Below are 20,588 nucleotides of genomic sequence, written 5' to 3' on the forward strand. Positions count from 1 at the left end.
TTTTATTATGTAGAATATGTCAAGTTATCAAAAATAACCATAGTTATCCAACAACAGTAGCAACTGCGCCTTAACCACTGAAACCTGCAGACCAATACAAGACTGGTTACTAAACTGGGACATTTGATTTTTCCAACCTAAGTTTATCGCCGACCTGCACATCAGCTTCCTGGCTTCGCGGGACTTTGCGTCTGAGCCACCGAGCTCATCTTCTGTTTGCATTGCATGTGTGTGTCAACCCCAATCTTTGGTGGTTACTTGCTTTCATTACCTCTGCCTGTTTTTATTTTATTCTGTTCTTATTCACTGAAAAGTAATGAATGAATGAATTTTAACAATTTTTTATCGACTGTGTCACAGATAACACTTGATCATGATTTGGTGTAGATTCTGACCTTTTTACCTCACTTCATTTATTGTCATTAAGACTCGTTTATTCGGGAAAAACGAGCTTCTTGGTGTTTGTGAATGAACTCATAAACAACACAGAGCATTCGGGTAACTGTACTAATTGCAACCGTGTTTCTGTGAAGGAAAAAGTAAATAGTGCGCTGTATTTGCGTATCTCTACCAATTGTATTGGCAGAATTTTTGCAGTATCTCATTTTTTGTAGCTTATTTTTTTATTTTTTTCGTTATGTCGTCCTTTCCATTTACGTTTCCTTTATTAGAGAGAGAGAGAGAGAGAGAGAGAGAGGTGGTAGCAATTTAAGCACTCGTCATATTTTTACAAATGCGTAAGTATGTTGATCGGTCCATATTGACGAACTTCAACTCGAGGTATATAATTTTGTTGCAATAACCTGAAGCAAAAGCCGCGAACGTTTTTCTGTTGCCGATGTTCCATCTTCAAATATGATTCGATTTTAATATAAAACTTTTTTAGAAAAGGAAGAAATGTTTTGCGGTCACGCAAGCAATCACGCGGATACCTTCGTCTAAATATACCAGTATTATTTTTTGCAATTTTATAAACCCTAACTTTTGAAACAAAACGTTGATTTTTTTACTCTATAATTGGCAGGCCTCTGATGATTAAATGTCTAATACTGCATCATTAGTTCCTTATTTTTATAACGCGATGAATAGTATTAATCAGTTATTTTTGAACGATGTTTTTTCGGAAAAAAAGAAGAAAGATTATTTATAGCCACAAATCAATGTTCGTACCGTATGCGTAATTTCAACCTGAAAATCGTGAATGAACCCCCTATGCAGGAAGCCTTCGTATGCATTAAGTAAGGTTCTTTATAGCGTCCGTGTGGCCTGTAGCTGCAACCCCTTTCATTCATTTTAGCTCCGTTCATATTCTCTTGCTTCCATCGTACTGTCCACTCTCTTGTAACAATTGCTTCATAGTGCAACTGCGAGGCCTTCCTGCTGTTACACCTTTAAAACCTGTTTACTCTCAATTTTCCGTTCAGCGCTGAATGACTTTCATAGGTACCTGCGCTTGGCTTTTAGCGTAAATTTTATATTCTATTCTATGCAGAAAGCATCCAAAACAGTAGTTGCTTCATGCACCTGCGCAGAGGACTCATTAAAAGCGCATCGAACCCCGTATACACACACTGCACCAATCACGTCTGGTTTATAATCACTCTCACGCTTTCTGTACATTGAGGGCCTTCCTTTCCAGTGCCTTGATTACGATTTTTATCCAGCGGTTTCTAGGTCTTCCTTTCCTCCTCCCTCTTGTCCCTTCCAAAATCTTTACTCATTATTTATGACCAAACGATCTCAAAATACTCTGATCCATTGCAAGGTAGAGGTAACAGCGTTAATGATGCCTCTGCGGATGTGCTGTGGAGGTCTTTTGTGCAGGTCATTCGTCCACGATTCAACATACTAAATCTAAGTTTTGTATTGACCATTGTGTTTTGTTTTGTTTGGGAAAGAGCTCATGTATATATATATGTATATATATATATATATATATATATATATATATATATATATATATATATATATATGTGTGTGTGTGTGTGTGTGTGTATAATATATATATATATATATATATATATATATATATATATATATATATATATATATATATTAGTTATATATATATATATATATATATATATATATATTATTATATATATGTGTGTATATTTCTGTTTTTAGAAGTTGGTCGAGGCGCAAAGCGTTGTCCCTCATTGCATGTCAGCCGCTGGACTGAAAGTGTGATAGCCGGTCATTCGATCATCAAGTTTGTAAAACAAGGACGGAGAAAATGTGTTTCACAATATCGCATAACACACACCGCCCTCAAAGATGAGGAGGACGAGAACAGCCATTTCTTCCCCATTTTATTGAATTTGCGTTGCTGCTCTGCCTCCTACCTTTTCTCCTCCTCCCGTTATTTCATTCCAATATATATATATATATATATATATATATATATATATATATATATATATATATATATATATATATATATATGTATATATATATATATATGTATATATGTGTATATATATATATATATATATATATATATATATATATATATATATATATATATATATATATATATATATATATATAAGGTTTTCCGATAGCCTATTCATTAGCTTTCGCTTTTCGAGTGTATTTTCTCTGAAATATATCAGAATGATGGATTTATTTTATTTTTGTGAAAATCTGGACGTCCGTAAAAATTCAATATGAAGCATGCGATTTCATTTGCAATTATTGTCGGCTTTTGAGCGTTTGAGCACCTCCAAAATTATACTCGCTGACGTGTCAAATCATTAAAAAGTTTTGCTTAATACCGAGCTGGAAACAGATTTAGATAAAATAGAACCTTTATAGTGAATATGCATCGTTGTGTGTACACCAATATCATTTTTATTTTCATATAATAGCTGTACATATTTTTGAGAAATTATTGTTCTATTTTGTGCTTTATGAAATCTCTCTCTCTCTCTCTCTCTCTCTCTCTCTCTCTCTCTCTCTCTCTCAAAAAAAAAAAAAAAAAAAAAGTTACTGTATGCTTTTGTTTGATTCCGTTGACAGAGAATTTTCTAATTCTTGCCGTTGCGTACATCAACACGTGTTGAAATAGCTTAATCATAAGAAAATATTTGGCGATCTACACGTAATCTCTATGTTTGAAAAATGAAGGGAAACACCTGAAGCCCCTTCCCCCCACCCCACACCCCCACTACTCTAGGGGAAATGCGGTCAACTAGAAAAAAAGTATATTTAGATACGTATTTTTTCATATGAGTGCCACCAGTGTTTAATATCATTCAGGTTTGCCAAACCCTATCTGTTTGAAGTCTGTATCTCATCGATAACCAAATCCTGAACCGTCGAAAGGTGATAAATATTTCATAGAAAGCTTCTCTTTGTGCGGGAAGTCTGATTCTTCTGCCCGTTTTGTCTCATGGCTGTTCAAGACTATAGTCCTCTGCGTTTTCAATAGTATCGTTGCCGGAGAGTTTACGTTACTCATCACACTATTATTATTATTATTATTATTATTATTATTATTATTATTATTATTATTATTATTCAGAAGATGAACCCTATTCATATAGAACAAGTTAAGATACCTTGGTAGTTTAACCAGACCACTGAGCTGATTAACAGCTCTCCTCTAGGGCTGGGCCTGAAGGATTAGATTTATTTTTGACGTGGCTAAGAACCAATTGGTTACCTAGCAACGGGACCTACAGCTTATTGTGGAATCCGAACCACAGTTTAACGAGAAATTAATTTCTATCACCAGAAATAAATTCCTCTAATTCTTCATTGGCCGGTCGGAGAATCGAACGTTGGTCCAGCACGGTGCTAGCCGAGAACGATACCGACCCGTCCAATGAGGAACTCTTTCATATAGAACAAGCCTAAAGGAGCCACTGACTTGAAATTCAAGCTTCCAAAGAATATGGCATTCATTTGAAAGAAATTACACAAAATAATAGGAAATACAGAAGGAAGAGCAGTACATAAGTACAAAGTGAATTGTTAAAGGGTACTGATGCATTGCATTTTGCCTCGAAGTTTTGAGGTTCTAATTGCACAACATCCTTAAGGAGACTAGAGAAAGGTGAAAGATGACTTCAACCCAATACTCGGCGTTTTTTTTTCTATGTATTTTCCTCTTTTATATTTCTGTAAATGGCAGTTTGATGTTATGTGGGTATTTTTTTTTTTTAATATTGCAGTTTTTGGTTTTTAAGCTGGTGAGTTTTATTTTCAGAAAAAAAATTTTTTTTATGGTTGGGTGATGAATGTAGTATACAAGAATGCCTTCTCTCGGTAATCTAATAGACATGCGGTATTTGAATTTAAAAGCAAAAGTAACACGAAAACTATATATTTATATCTCTGCTACGTCTACCTCGATGACAGAGGTAATATTCAGAAACATGGGCTCTCATGTGTTAATTTTCGATTTTATGGCATATTTAATTCATAAATATACGCAAATGCGCATATCCCAAAAGTATTTTAACTGGCTCAGGGATTTCGTAACAGTAAGGGAATTTAAATGAAAGCAAATATATATGTAAAAACTTTTAGTATGGAACTGTGACATGAATATGAAGGAGATCTGCTATTTAATCCTCTTACCTACATCTAAAATCACCATGTAATAAAAGATCGTAGAGATGTCATCTATTCATTGTTTACATTATATTCTGTTATGCCGTTACAAGGATCACGGAAGGAAATATTAAAAGACAAAAGAACCTAGCGCTTTCGTGTGTTTGTTGTACACTTCTTCAGGGTACAGTACGATTGTTTGTTACTAGTATGTATGTATGTGTATATATATATATATATATATATATATATATATATATATATATATATATATATATATATATATATATATGTGTGTGTGTGTGTGTGTGTGTGTGTGTGTGTGTAGGTAATGGATGTATGCGTTGTGTGTATACAATGAAGAGGTGTATATCAAATACACGAAGTCGCTAAGTACTCATACCTTTAAGTATTACATTGTGGCTTTGCAGGATTATAATCTGTATACAAATGTGGAAGTGGTAAATGGATTTGTTCTTTTCTGACCTTCTTCCTTGTTCTCCCCACACCCAAAAATGACCGCCATGCCTGAAAGCTTTTCGTTTCCTGAGTATAAACTTTTTTTTTTTTTTTTTGCATTAGAGCTTATATTCCAAGTTCTGTCGAAGACATTAAGGACGTAGTTTTAATAATCACAAACTGGGAAGACGTAATGGTCGTCATAAGAAGACTCAGAGGGTTACGCAACATGCAAATTGTTGTAATTATAAGATTAAAATACCTTCGTTGATGACTTGAAGTTGATGACCGAATTAGAGAAAGAGTGAAAAAGTGGAGTCGTTAAAAAAAAAGCTACAATTAGCTTAATGAGATTCGCTTGACACATTCATACATCCAAAATGTTGGGTTAAACATTTTGTAATTCTCCTGATGAGTCAGATGCTGCGAGGTTATGCACTTACCATGATAAAGAGTGAATTTTGTAGTGTTTGTTTACCGTCCGCCTGTCACCTAAATAGAAGTGGATTAAGAAAATTGAAACGCGAGGTTAATGACAATGTAGTTAAGAGAGAGCGTGTTTATTTTTATTAGATGGCAAACACACACGCGAGCGCGCGAGAGCTCGTACGAAACCGAGCATTCCTCCAAGAACACGGCTCAGGTCTATTCCTGTTAATGACACTTGTTTCTTTATAGATCAGACTATTTTAAAGAGGAATAACTTTTATCGTTAAAATAAAAATCCTCTGCGCTTGGTCTAAGGTTTAAGGGAAGCCATGAATAATGAAGACAGACTACTAGCATATTTAAATATATAATAACTAACCAATCGCTCCAGCCTCTCGTATTTTGAACTACGTTCGTTTTATCGTTCCTTCGTTTCAGTAAGTGTTTCGGCCCATATCCTTTCTCATAATTTATTACCCACCACTCCTCCACGAAAAGTTTGACTTTTTACAGTTTTTCTTAATCCGTTTCCTTGTAAACCATCGCAAAACAGTTTTCTTTCACAAGTCTGTCCGACAAAATCTCTCCATTTCCCGTAGTTTCAATCACAGGTTTATTTACGGTTATCTCGTCTAAGCTCTCCTAAGAAATTCCTTTGTTAATATCATTGTACTTTAATGTCAAATATGGAAGCACTCTAAAGCTCTCCTATTAAAGTCCTCAGTTAATATCGCAGTAATTTAGTGTCAAATATGGAAGCACTAAAGCTCTCCTATTAAATTCCTTAGTTGATATCGTTGTAATTTAGTGTCAAATATGGAAGCACCAAAGCTCTCCTATTGAATTCCTTAGTTAATATCGTTGTAATTTAGTGTCAGATGTGGAAACACTAAAGCTCTCCTGTTAAATTCCTTAGTTAATATCGTTGTAATTTAGTGTCAAATATGGAAGCACTCTAAAGCTCTCCTGTTAAATTCCTTAGTTAATATCGTAATTTAGTGTCAAATATGGAACCCTTAGTTGATATCGTTGTAATTTAGTGTCGAATTTGGAAGCACTCTAAAACTCTCTTATTAATTTCCTTAGTTAATATCGTTGTAATTTAGTGTCAAATGCGGAAGCACTAAAGCTCTCCTATTAAATTCCCTAGTTAATATCGTTGTATTTAGTGTCAAATATGGAAACACTACAGCTCTCCTATTAAATTCCTTAGTCAATATCGTTGTAATTTAGTGTCAAATATGGAAGCACTCTAAAGCTCTCCTATTAAATTCCTTAGTTAATATCGTTGTAATTTAGTGCCAAATATGGAAGCACTCTAAAGTTCTCCTATTAAATTCCTTAGTTAATATCGTCGTAATTTAGTGTTAAATATGGAAGCACTCTAAAGCTCTCCTAAGAAATTCCGTAGTTAATATCGTTCTATTTTAGTGTCAAATATGTAAGCAATGTAAAGATTTCCAAAGAAATGCCTGAGCTAATATCGTTGTATTTTAGTGTCAAATTAGTGTCAAATATGGAAGCATTCTAAAGCTCTCCTATTTAATTCCGTAGTTAATATCGTTGTAATTTAGTGTCAAATATGGAAGCACTCTAAAGCTCTCCTTTTAAATTTCTCATTTAATATCGTTGTAATTTAGTGTCAAATATGGAAGCGCTCTAAAGCTCTCCTAAGAAATTCCGTAGTTAATATCGTTGTATTTTAGTGTCAAATATGTAAGCAATCGTAAGCTTTCCTAAGAAATTCCTTAGTTAATATCGTTGTATTTTAGTGTCAAATATGTAAGCAATCTAAAGCTCTCCTAAGAAATTCCGTAGTTAATTTCATTGTATTTTATTGTCAAATATGAAGCACTCTAAAGCTCTCCTATTAAATTTCTTAGTTAATATCCTTGTAATTATTTAGTGTCAAATATGAAAGCACTTTAAAGCTCTCCTTTTAAGTTCCTAAGTTAATATCGTTGTATTTTAATGTAAAATATGGAAGTAATCTAAAGCTTTACTAAGAAATTCCTTAGTTAATATCGTTGTATTTTAATGTCAAATATGGAAGCAATCGAAAGCTCTACTAAGAAATTCCTTAGATAATATCGTTGTATTCTAATGTCAAATATGGAAGCACTCAAAAGCTCTCCTAAGAAATTCCTTAGTTAATATCGTTGTACTTTATTGTCAAATATGGAAGCATTCTAAAACTCTTCTAAGAAATTCTGTAGTTAACATCGTAATTTAGTGTCAAATATGGAAGCACTCTAAAATAGAAGTTTTTACCATCTGCTTTCAATCTGTAAATTCACTCTGTTCGTTACCAGTGTATTTCCTCGTGTTGGAAATTTCTCATGCCTGTGCAGTTCCTGTTCTCGTTTTCAACTCAAAATGTTCATGATAAAATTTTGCCCCAGGTGCATCGTTGAATACGTGCTCCTACTTTATGTGGCACTGTGATTATGGAAGTCACGTTAGTACGATTGTTTGATACTAGTGTGTATATATATATATATATATATATATATATATATATATATATATATATATATATGTGTGTGTGTGTGTGTGTGTGTGTGTGTGTGTGTGTGTTAAACATTTCCAGAAGAAAGAAAAACGGTTGTGTTATTCTCACCTGCTTCGTTTCATTAGTTACTTAGCCATTTTCAGACAACTTATACAAAGTGTTACACATTCATAATATATATACAGTATACGTATATATATATATATATACATATACATTTATACATATATATATATGTATATATATATACCTGTATATATATTATGTGTCTGATATTTTGTATCAGTCCTCTGAAAATGGCCTAATTGGCAATAAAGCCGAAACCAGTCAGATCTAAACTGTTTTTTATTCATATATATATATATATAGTATATATATATATATATATATATATATATATATATATATATATATATATATATATATATATATATGGCTTAATTAGCTATGTAGCTGACACTTGTCAGGAACCAAACAACCGTTTTTTTTTTTTTCTTACCGGTTATGTTTGATATATTAAATCGCGTGTAAGGATGATTCTGATATATGGCATATATATATATATATATATATATATATATATATATATATGTATATATATATGTGTGTTAAAAGGATCATTACCTGCAAAATGAAGTTACCTTAAAAAAACAATTTATGTAAAAAAAAAAAAAGGCCAAAGAATATGTAGGTAATAACAATGTTCTTTTCTCCTCTTTAAGGTTGGTGTTCCACGTGGGTCGATGGACCTTATTTCATGGACTCCCCTGTCAACGTGACTGTGAATGAGGGATCTCACGCGTTCCTGCCGTGCAGGGTGGCGAACCTAGGTGATAGATCGGTGAGTGGACTCCTCGTCGATAATTTTATGAATATTAAACATATCTTAGCGCTACTTACAGCATACATAATACATATGTTAAACATTTGTTAACGCTACTCATATCATAATAGCTATGTCAGACATTTGCTATCGCTACTCATTTCATAATAAATAAATGTAAACATTCTGCTCCTCTCAAGGGAATAACAGAAAGTTAACGATTATGGAAATGATAATTGCTAAGTGTTGCGGGACTATATTTACATATCCCATGTAAATGAGATTTATGTAGGAGATAAAACTAAAATGATTGATTATTCCACTTGACTTTTATTGTTACATTTATGTAAAATACCTGTTAAGTATAACGCATTTAGATAACCTTCAAGGTCACAATAGGCGGCATAATTGTGGAAAGTTATGAGACTATGATTAAAATAGCTGACTGTCGAATTCGAAACTCAAGATCATTATCTGCTTAACAGTCTTGTCTTTAGACGAGTCAAGGAATTGTAATTAAATTATAGATACATACATATATATATATATATATATATATATATATATATATATATATATATATATATATATATATATATATATATATATATATACAGTATATGTATATATATATATATAGTTAGATTACGTGTGTGTATATATATATATTTATATATACACACACACATACATTACACATTACACACATTAATATTGAGTTATATATATATATATATATATATATATATATATATATATATATATATATGTGTGTGTGTATGTGTAAAGAAGAGCGTTTAACAATTTTGGATTACAAAAAAGGGGGTGCCTTCCATATGAGAAAATTGGCTAAAGCAAGGCTTGACAAATGACGTGTGAATTTCTGAATGAAATTGACACTGCTTCCTTACAAATGGGACTAGTTTGTGACAGCAGTGATTAGACCCTCATAAGCTGGAGATGCGTAAAAAGAGCGCCCAGTCTTTCACTGGAAGTATTATTAGTTAGACTAGTAAGAGTCAGTTTTGTTCAAAACACTGAGCCGTTCAATTTTATATTTTTCTGTAATTACGTTGGTCATGATATGAATTATTTTGTACAAATGTCATAAAAATCAAAGTTCTCAGAGCAGCATCCAGAGGAAGACGGAGCAAATAAAGGTTGTCTAAATTCTGTATAAGGGTTTTGACGGCCAACCGAAAATCTAAAATTTCTCTAAGCCCGCTCCCGAGTATAAATATGACGTAATCGTGCCCCTGGCTTCATTCACCTTTTGGTAAATGGTAGGGAGTACCACCGAAACGTTAAGGAACAAATGAACTTTGGACAGCTGTTTTGTAATTTATACCTGCTGCTATAAAGAAACCCATTCGAGAGATTGAGGAACTCAACGGCATTCATACGGCCATCCTGTTTAATGAAGTTCGTTTGAAAGAGGGTCTTCTTCCTAGAAATAAAATCACTAAAAAGGAACGAAAAATATGGAAAACTGAGAATTAGTGTATGAATAATATATATACATATATATATATATATATATATATATATATATATATATTATATATTAGTATATATACATATGTATATACAGTATATGTAATACACACACACACACACACATATTATATATATATATATATATATATATATATATATATATATATATATATATATTTTGTTGTAGATGAACTATGCACGGAATTACAATGATACAGCAGTGGTAGAGAAAAGAGAAAGTGAAACTAGACTTACTCTATTAAATGTTTGCAGGAGGATAAGTTAAGGTAATTTTGTGAGCTACAGCAAGTTTGCGAGGCTGAATTGAAACATGGGAAATGGATAGGTGTTTGGGAGTAAATACAAAGATGGTAGGATGAGAGAAGAGATGGACCACAGAATGGGTGCGGTAAGAAAAGTAGCAGGGTGTTTACTAAAGTTTGGGAAGAGATTTTGAGTGTCTGTTTAAAGCAAGGAGGGCACGTATGACAGTGAAGAGTAGATATCGAATTCCAATAAGAGCGAAAGGTTAAAACTACTGAGATGATTTTTTTTCTTCGTGTTAAATGCCGCTTTAGAAGAGCTGAAAAAGTGATAAATGTATAGAATATGCTGAAGTTGAAAAAAGGTTAGCGTAGGCGAAAGAATAGATCAAAATATTTTGAGCTGATCTGGTCATGTGGAAAGAACGGAGGACGTAGGCATCTGAAAACAGGTTTATTAGGAAGGTTTCAAACAGTCTAGGTTGCTGGTGAATTAAGTTTCAGGGAGTACGATTGTGCGTGCAAGATAGTGTACAGTATGTAGTGGCAAATGTGAAATCTTCTTCGCAAGGCAGTTAACCCAGTATTCAGCAGTTAATGTATAGCGATGGTAGAAATGGATTTTATCATACATTAACCTGTGTGATGAGCTAACATTCTTAAAATATTCTTCTGCATCTCTAAGACAGAATTTGCTATAGAATGTTGTTGCGCCAATTTTTTTACTCCTTTTATTTTGATCAGCCCATCCCTTAGTATAAGCTAAGAAAGTATAATCTTAAACAGTATGAAAATGTCTGTGGGACTGTAAGAGGTATATTAAGTAATCACCTTATATATTTTTGTCAGTCATGGTTCATTTTTCGAATATAGCGGAGTATTTTTCCCTTCATATATCAAGTTTTGATGGGAAGATTCCGGAAAAGTTATCCCACTGTCGGATCTTAAGCTTCCTACCACCCGAGCTCCACGGCAGAAAGACGATAAATCTTCTGTCTGAAATGGATTTTTATTTTTTCAAGGAAACCGGTCGTTTAGCTTTTCGCATACTTTTTATCTCCTCACATGTTGCGGGAATATGAATTTTCGTTGTATGAGTTCGGCTCAAGCTCATCATCACTCACGCGGTGCACTGTAGGCATTACTTAAGGTTCTTTGCAGCACCCCATCGGCCCCTAATTGTAACCCCTTTCATTCCTTTAACTATATCTCCGTTCATATTCTGCTTCTTCCATCTAACTTTCCACCCTCTCCTAACCAATGTATTCCTGTATCAAGTAGGTGTGATTCTAGTTTTTATAAATATTTTTCATTGCTTCAGAATTTCAGGGAAAATTGATTTCTAAATATATCTGCCTCTAGAGGTAAAGAAAGGTAAGGTTGGAATTTGGAAGCCTATATACATTTTGTTATTTCCAAATTGATGAGTTCCGTAATATAATTTTTCTCATTGTACGTGACTGCCAGTATTTATTTAATACAATATTTAACAAAACTAATGTTCTGTGCATGTTATCGCACATTATTAATTTCTGTGAAAACATGTAACTTTAACAACAACTTCGTTGTTGTTATTAATCCTTAGAACAATATTTTTATTTTACACCAAGCTGGACTTGTGCCAGTGACTTACAGTTTTTGGTCCTCCCTTCTGAAAATCACTATATCCGCTGTTTGGTGCTTTCATTGTACTTATGCATAACTAGCATATGTGTTATATATGATAACGGTTACCATTCTGAAAAATTGCCAACCTTAATGGAATTTTTTAAAATTAATTTTCTATTGTGTATCGTTCCCACGCAGTCCTAATTATGCTTTTATATCCTTCGTTTTTTAGTAAAAATACGAAGATGTCCATTTGGCTCTCAACACTCGTAGTGGAAGAATGTTTATTGGATGGAAACTGCATTTTTGCATCATGGGAATGCAGTGGCTGAAAAGTTATGATATTTTGCGATTATTAAAAAAATTGTGTTATTGCTTTTTATTTCCAACGAAAGATATTTACATATATATATATATATATATATATATATATATATATATATATATATATATATATGATACAAATATATATATATATTGAATTGCAATCATATTTATACCCTTGTGAGACTGACACACACACAGCTACATACATACGTACATACACACACTTTATATATACATATATATACATATATAAATATATATATATGTATATATACATTATAACATTATATATAATATGTGTGTATATATAAAATGTGTGTGTTTGTATGGATGTATGTATATAGGTGTGTGTGTGCGTGTGTGGCAGTCTCACAAGGATATAAATATGATTGCAATTCAAAATAACTGATTTTCACGTCCATTCTCCCACGCTAGATGGCAGGACGAAGAATAAAAGGCAGACCAAATGAGATTTGGGAATGAGTTTGGACGCGTACAGAGGTTTACGGGAGAGGGAATCAGATGGCTCATAGTTACACCATCGGTGGATGGATAGCTGTTATTTACATGAGAAGGATAGTGCATCGATATCCGTGTCTGCACCTGGGAATATTTAGTGAAAGACAAGAGAGGGCGAGGTGATGGGAATATTTAGATTTGAGCAAAGCTTTCTGGTAGGTTGGCTGTGGATAAATGTGTTGCCAAGTGGCTAGATTTTCAGTGGTTGTCGTGATGAACACAAACATTCAGCATAATTTAAGCTGGATAACGATCTTTCCTGGGACTCATGAAGGTAACTCAAAGTTGCACCAATGAAAAAAGAAATCAAGTAATTAGTATTAGCGAAAGTTTAAGATTATGTAAAGTGGGCAGTCATGATTTGACCTGTTGTAACTGAACAATAGACTTTCGTAAGCAGAATGGTTTTGTGGTCCTTTGATGTGTTGTAGATGCAGACCTGAATGGTAAGTTACCGTTTTTATAGTGGCTTTTAGAGCACATCCATTTAAAAGAAGAGAATGTTTAACCTCTTGTTTTGTTCAACATGAATTTCAACCTTGTGATGAGCCACACATCATAATATGATCACCCTGATATACATCCTTAATCCGCCCCCCCTTAGTAAGATCTGTACTGTTTGCCAAAGAAGTGACATTAGGCGTGATTAGCAATAAATACAAGGATAAAAGGTAGTTTAGTAAGGGGATTTCTGATCACTCCACCAAATACAAAGTCGTTCTGTATATGTGCTTTCCGTCATCACAGGGCATAAATACTGTCAGATAATCCATGTACATTTGGCAAAGAGGATGCAGTTAATTTCTGTGTTATTCAGTATATTGCGTGTTCTTATATTAACCCAGATTTCAGCAAAAATTTGATAATGGGTGAGGTACAAGACGTGAAGAATCTTACAAGAATGTTATCATCTTTCGTATAAACTGAGATATGGTTCTGCTAAAATTCCTTCCTCGTTACTTTTTAACTTGACCAAAATGACATATTTAAGCTCACATAAAGTTGACTCTAAGGATTTGCTGTAGGAAGCAATTTTCTGTTGAGTCAGTTCAGATGATGGTTAACTGCTTATTTTAGGCAGTCCGAAGTCCACAAAATAGTAGCTGTTTTTAGAGGATCTACCTAAATGTTTTTACCGTATTATCATAAACTGTTCTGTTAGTGAGTGGCAATCCTATAGGTATTATACTTCCTTCCCCTGCCATTCAGCATTTTGTAAGCATTATGTTTTCTGAAATATTTCTTGAAAATCAGATAAGTGTTTAAATACCTGAAGATAAGTATGGCCTTAGTATGTTTTCTAAAATATTTCTTGAAAACCAGGTAAGTGTGTAAATACCTGAAGATAAGTATGGCCCTAGTATGTTTTCTAAAATATTTCTTGAAAATCAGATAAGTGTTTAAATACCTGAAGATAAGTATGGCCTTAGTATGTTTTCTAAAATATTTCTTGAAAACCAGATAAGTGTTTAAATACCTGAAGATAAGTATGGCCCTAGTATGTTTTCTAAATTATTTCTTGAAAATCAGATAAGTGTTTAAATACCTGAAGATAAGCATGGCCTTTGTGTGTTTTCTAAAATATTTCTTGAAAACCAGATAAGTGTTTAAATACCTGAAGATAAGTATGGCCTTGAAGTCTAAGGAACATCTTGTTTTAAGATAACAATTAAAAAGTAGTTGACAATAATTCAGGTAGCAAGACTGATTAAACCAATAATAGTACTTGTGAATGTCACTTAAAATTAATTCCTATTTATCAAAAGGAGATTTTCAGAGTAACGGCATAATGTTATTTACAATTGTCTTGGCTCTCCGCACATGCAGTATATCTGGAAAAAGATAGAGGGGAAACTTGCACAATACTTATGGGTTAAAAATGGTGATTATTTCTTTATATCGTTAATCGTTTGGCAACGCTTCAGTTTTAAACCCCGTGTGCAGAAAACATCCACAACTTTAACTGCTGTATAAACCTAAACACAAGGCTTGTCAGAAGCATATCGAAACCTCAAGGCCCACAGCACCATTTACCTCTGTCTTTCCTTTTCAATGGTTATTTCACCCCATCCGGTGCTTCTTAGTCTTCCATGCGTGCCACACACACACACACACACACACACACACACACACACACACACACACACACACACACACACACACACACACACCTTTTTCCATTTTCCTTTCAGACTTTTGACACTTTTCCCTCAATAAACCGTCACTTTCTTCCCTTATCATTTATTTTGTTGTATTGTTTATCATCCAAGTCAATATCGTAGTGTAAAACAATATAGGTATACTAAATAATGTTATGCTTATGCATCTGTAATTCGTATAGTACATTCGCCTTCATCACCATTGCCTTTATACATTGGAATAATTTTGCCTTTCGTCTATTCGATCAGAACTTTTCCCTTATACAGATAGATGTACCTTACAAACCTTGGTTAGCCACTCGCTCATGCTATCACCACCATACCACAGCATTTCACTTTTCGTCGCATGAATTCCTGATTTCTTCACCCTCGTCATTATGCTCCTTGCGTCCTCAGTAGTTACTTCCACAAGCATTTGTTACTTACACTAACCATGACCACTAATGCTTCACTCACCTCCACTTCCGTTCTTTCTTCAGCGCTTAACAGAAATTCAGAAAATACTCACTTCATCGATACAGGACTGCTTTCACTTCAGACAGCATCCGTACATTTGCATCTTTTATTCTAAGATCCATTTGCCGATTAACCTTTTTACCTCCTGTAGAACAACTTCCTGTGCTTCACAAAGAGATTATGCTAATCGGTAAAAGAATTTTTTGTTTTGGTGCTATAATAAATTTCTTCCACTCGCAAGTTTTACAGTGGTTTCAGTAAGCTATAAACTCAAAAAGTAAAGACATTAGCTGAATAACAAATATATTGAATGAATGCTCATAAAGCAAAGGGAGGAAACCCCTAAGAAAACTTGTTATTGGTGAGTAATAGTTTTTTTACGAAAGTGCAGGGATTTTTAGCGTCCACGATACTTATCTTTAACATTACACACTAAAAAAAAAAGCCGCAGTGTATTTCTTACCGTGATGCCCACATTTTTAATAATTTATAATAATTGAAAAGCTTTCCTCAGATCTTGAGTGTTTATGCTGTAAAAGCCAACAGAAATTGCATAGGCTTACGCGTGTGTACTGCTTTTCAGTCACTTATCTTGGTGAAGTCTGACATATATATATATATATATATATATGTGTGTGTGTGTGTGTGTGTATATACATATATATATATTTTTTTTTTTTTTGCGGATTTTCAATATACTCTTAGCAGTATTGTAACATTGTTAATAAAGTTATTTTAATTATTAGGTTTGTTACCTCCTACCGAGTATCCCGCTTCTGCAGGTTAATCAATTTACCGAAAACACCGACGAAATAGAAAATGTATACCCCGTTCCTCAGGTAATCGCAGACTCATCCCATTTTTTCTCTTTTTTTCGACTGCAGGTGACGTGGATGCGTAGGAAGAACTTACATATCATAACTGCAGGGATGCTCACTTATTCTCCGGATGATCGATACAGGGTAAGACTTGCTATCCACTATCCTCTCTGCATATTTCAATTTAGATATCTGTTTTTCTCTGTCTCCCTCTCTTTTATTTAAACATTGATGGATTTTCACAGTAACGGTCAACTTTATGGAATCAGCAGTAAAATCATGTGTTGTTAATTTTGATAAGTGTGAAAAAAATTTTAACAGTGTGCTTAACCATGCACGTACACACAAACAGACACACATATATATGTGTGTGTGTTCGTGTTTGGTATATATTTGTTTGTTTATATGTACATGTGTATATATATACATACATGCATAAACTCATATGTGTTTGATATATATTTGTTTATTTATATATAATATACATATGTATATATATACATACATACATGCATACACTCATATAATATATGTACATATATTATATGTACATATGATGTTATATACCGGAATTTTAATGTTTTGCGTGTGTTGCATTCCCAGATTCTGGGTGTGTAAAACATATCGGGCTATGGGCCATGTACCTATATTAGTTTTTGTGCTAGTTGTTGATTCGTTCGTAAGAGTTTAAACCTTCATTTTCACCCTTCCTCAAACAAGAGTTGATTACTGGGATACACCTTAACATAACCTTCCCTAAACTAATGTAACCTAGGATGTCTTGCCCAGCCTGGGCCGGATACCCCCTTTACTTTGCATAAAGAGATGCAGCTTAACATTCTTTATCCTAATCTAACCTTGGGTGTTGTATCAATCCTGACCGCGAGCTGCCGTTACCGTATTGCACGGAAATTTGATGTGACGTTGCGGTGAACGGCTTTATTCTAAATCATATAGCCCACAATTACAGTCTTGCATGTGGAGGAAATAGTTTCATCACTCCAGCATTAAGGTAGCTACCAAGGCTACAGATACGGATTCCAGGTGAGGCACCTCTTGGCAGCGTTCCAGAATAACCGAAGGCGAAACAGTTAGGCACTTTGATTCTTGTGGAAAAACCTCCCGGTTAAATTTCTGTGATCCAGTTCAGCAGTGTATACGTATATATATTTGTGTATATATGTATGTCTGTGTCCTTTTTTGTATAAGGTTAAGGGTAATGAAAAAAACTATAATAATTATAGAGTATAGGGACATAACATTACTTAGTATACCATGGAATACGAATATATTAGTTAGGAGGTTGATTAAGAAAGCAGAACCGCGGACGGAAGGATTGGTAGACGAAGAACATTATATAATTAAACAAGGAAGAGGGTCTGTGGATCAACGTTTTTGTTGTGAAAAAGTTATGTGTAAAGATTCAAGGCAAAATAAATAAAGGTGCACGGGGCATACGCAGATCTAGGTAAAGGTTATGCTACAACCGATAGAGTGGTAATGTCGAGGGTATTGGCGATTCTTTTGTATAAAAGATATAAGTTGTTAAGAGGGACTAAAGTTTTTATGATAAAAGCGAAGGATGCCTCATGTGATTGATGATTGATTTTGTGGCAGCGGGTCTGAAACAAAAGTTATGTTTGTCTCCATAACTCTTAATATCTTTATGGACAGAGTAATGCAAGAGAGTTGTGAGAAAGTTTATAAGAAGTGGTGCAACGCTGAGGGATAAGAAAATAGGTCATGGAATGTCTGATGCTTGCAGATGATACTGTCCTGATTAGAGATACTGAAGAGAAATTGCTGATACTAATGAAAGATTCTGGAAAGTGTTTGCAAGATAAGAGAGTAATTGTGGAATGAGAGTGAGATTATGATTATTGTAAAGAAGGAAGATGGAGTAATAAATGTTAATATAGATGGTGGGAGAAGGGAAGCGGTCGATTCATATATAGGTATATGGGAGTAAATATAAAGGATGAAGGTAGAGACTACTGAAGCCATGATTGAAACAGATGAAGGAATGTTGGGCCATCACCTCGTTATAGAAGTGAAGTGTGGATGTTGAATTTGAATGAGAATAAAACAGTTTTAATTACTGAAGATGAATTGTTTAGTAGATTATGTTAAGGTAGAGACTTTGAATGATGAAAGTTTAAATATGTAAAAGAACTGGTAAAAATAAAAAGTTGGTGGAGGTAGAAGGGTGAATCAGCCTGAAGTGGGTTTGGCCATGTGGGAAAAGTGGAGTACGGTATGTTGGTAAGAAGAGTGTTTAATTCAGAAGTGTAATACGGAGATTAAAACCTAGACACGGCTGTACAGATGGTGTGGAAGATGTATAGGACAAGAACTTTAAAATCCACTGCTGATGACTGTTTTGTGTAGGTGCATGAGAGGTGCAATGGCTGATTTTTGTAGGTGTAAGGAGAGATGTAGACTGTTTTGTGTAGGTGTGCAGAGGTGTAGGACTATTTTTGTGTAGTTGTATGAGAGGTGCAGGCCTTTTTTTGTTGTGTATGAGAGGTTTAGGAGTTTTGTAAGGGTGTATGAGAGGTGTATGTCTGTTTTGTAGGTGGGAGGTGCAGGACTGTTTTGTATAGGTATATGAGAGAGGTGTAGGACTGTTTTGTAGGTGAATGGAGGTGTAGGACTGTTTTGTGTAGTTGTATGACAGGTGCAGTACTGTTTTGTGTAGGTGAATGAGAGGTGTATGAGCTTTTTATAGGTGTATGAGATGTATAGGGCTGTTTGGTGAAGTTGTATGAGAGGTGTGGGACTGTTTTGTGTCTGTGTATGAGAGAGTTTAGGCTGTTTTGTGTAGTTGTATGAGAGGTGAGGACTGTTTGTGTAGGTGTATGAGAGGTGTAGGAGCTTTTTTCATAGTGTATGAGACGTGTAGGACTGTTTGGTGTAGGTGTTTTGAGAGATGTATGACTATTGTGTAGGTGCATGAGAGGTGTATGACTTTTTGTGAAGTGTATGAGAGGTGTATAACTTTTTTATAGGTGTATGAGAGGTGGATGACTGTTTTGGCGAAGGTGTATGGCAGGTAGGACTGTTTTGTATAGATGCATGAATATTTTATGTATGTGTATGAGAGGTGTATGAGTTTTTACAGGTGTAAGGAAAGGTGTATGCCTGTTTTGTGTAGATGTAAGAGAGGTGTATGACTGTTTTTGTAGAGGTGTAAAAGGTGTAGGACTGTTTTTGTGTAGGTGTATGAAAGGTGTATGACTGTTTTGTGTAGGTGTATGAGAGGTGTAGGACTATTGTATAGGTGTTTGAGAAGTGTATGAATATTTTGTGTAGGTGTATGACTGTTTTGTATAGGTGTAAGGAAAGGCTTAGGACTGTTTTGTGTAGGTGTAAGAGAGGGGTTATGACTGTTTTGTATAGGTGTATGAGAGGTAGGACTGTTTTGTGTAGGTGTATGAGAGGTGTAGACTTTTTGTATAGGTGTGTATGAGAGGTGATGGATATTATGTGTAGGTGTATGGAGAGGTGTAGGACTTTTGTATAAGTGTATGAGAGGTGATGAATATTATTATGTGTAGGTGAGAGGTGTAGGACTGTTTTATGTTGGTGTATGAGAGGTGTAGGACTGCTTGTGTAGGTATATGAGAGGTGTATGAATATTTTGTGTAGGTGTGTGAGGTGTATGGCTGTGTTGTGCAGGTGTATGACTATTTTGTGTAGGTAAGACTATTTTGTGTAGGTGTATGAGAGATGTATGACTCCTCTTTGTGTAGGTGTATAAGAGATGTATGAGGCTACTGGTAGGAAAGTTTCATAAATGGGCTCATACCTTGATTTGATATTTAAAGCTTTAGCAATGTGGAGATGACGACTGCCTCCTGATTTTCTCAGAGCTACACCTTTCCGAGAAAATCTTGAATATAGAAGAAAAATATATATGTGTGTATGCGTGTATGCATATATATAAGTGTGTACGACATAGAGAGAGAGAGGTTGAGAGGTGCGTATGCATTGATGTTTGTCAGCTTAAGTGCATTTTCTCATGCGTACATTAGAGTAGTGCTTATGCTGTTCCTAAGGCGGCCTTCGTTCTTTGCTGTTGTGTATTTCTTGAATTCGAGATTCGCAAAATCTCCAGCCCAGCTTAGTTTTTTTTTTATATATGTGTAGTATGTCCCC

At 34.3% G+C, this 20,588-nt stretch overlaps 1 protein-coding gene across 1 annotated transcript in view; it reads left to right on the plus strand.

The window, feature by feature from the left end:
- The window catches only part of LOC136844448 (zwei Ig domain protein zig-8-like), a 356,145-nt gene that overhangs the window by 271,796 nt on the left and 63,761 nt on the right, over window positions 1-20,588 (plus strand). The window contains exons 2-3 of the mRNA XM_067113695.1: window positions 8,683-8,801; window positions 16,497-16,574. Coding sequence (XP_066969796.1) covers window positions 8,683-8,801; window positions 16,497-16,574 — 197 coding nt within the window. The remainder of the gene's footprint in view (window positions 1-8,682; window positions 8,802-16,496; window positions 16,575-20,588) is intronic.

The sequence above is a fragment of the Macrobrachium rosenbergii genome, chromosome 12, assembly GCF_040412425.1.
Source record: "Macrobrachium rosenbergii isolate ZJJX-2024 chromosome 12, ASM4041242v1, whole genome shotgun sequence".
Lineage (NCBI taxonomy): Eukaryota > Metazoa > Arthropoda > Malacostraca > Decapoda > Palaemonidae > Macrobrachium > Macrobrachium rosenbergii.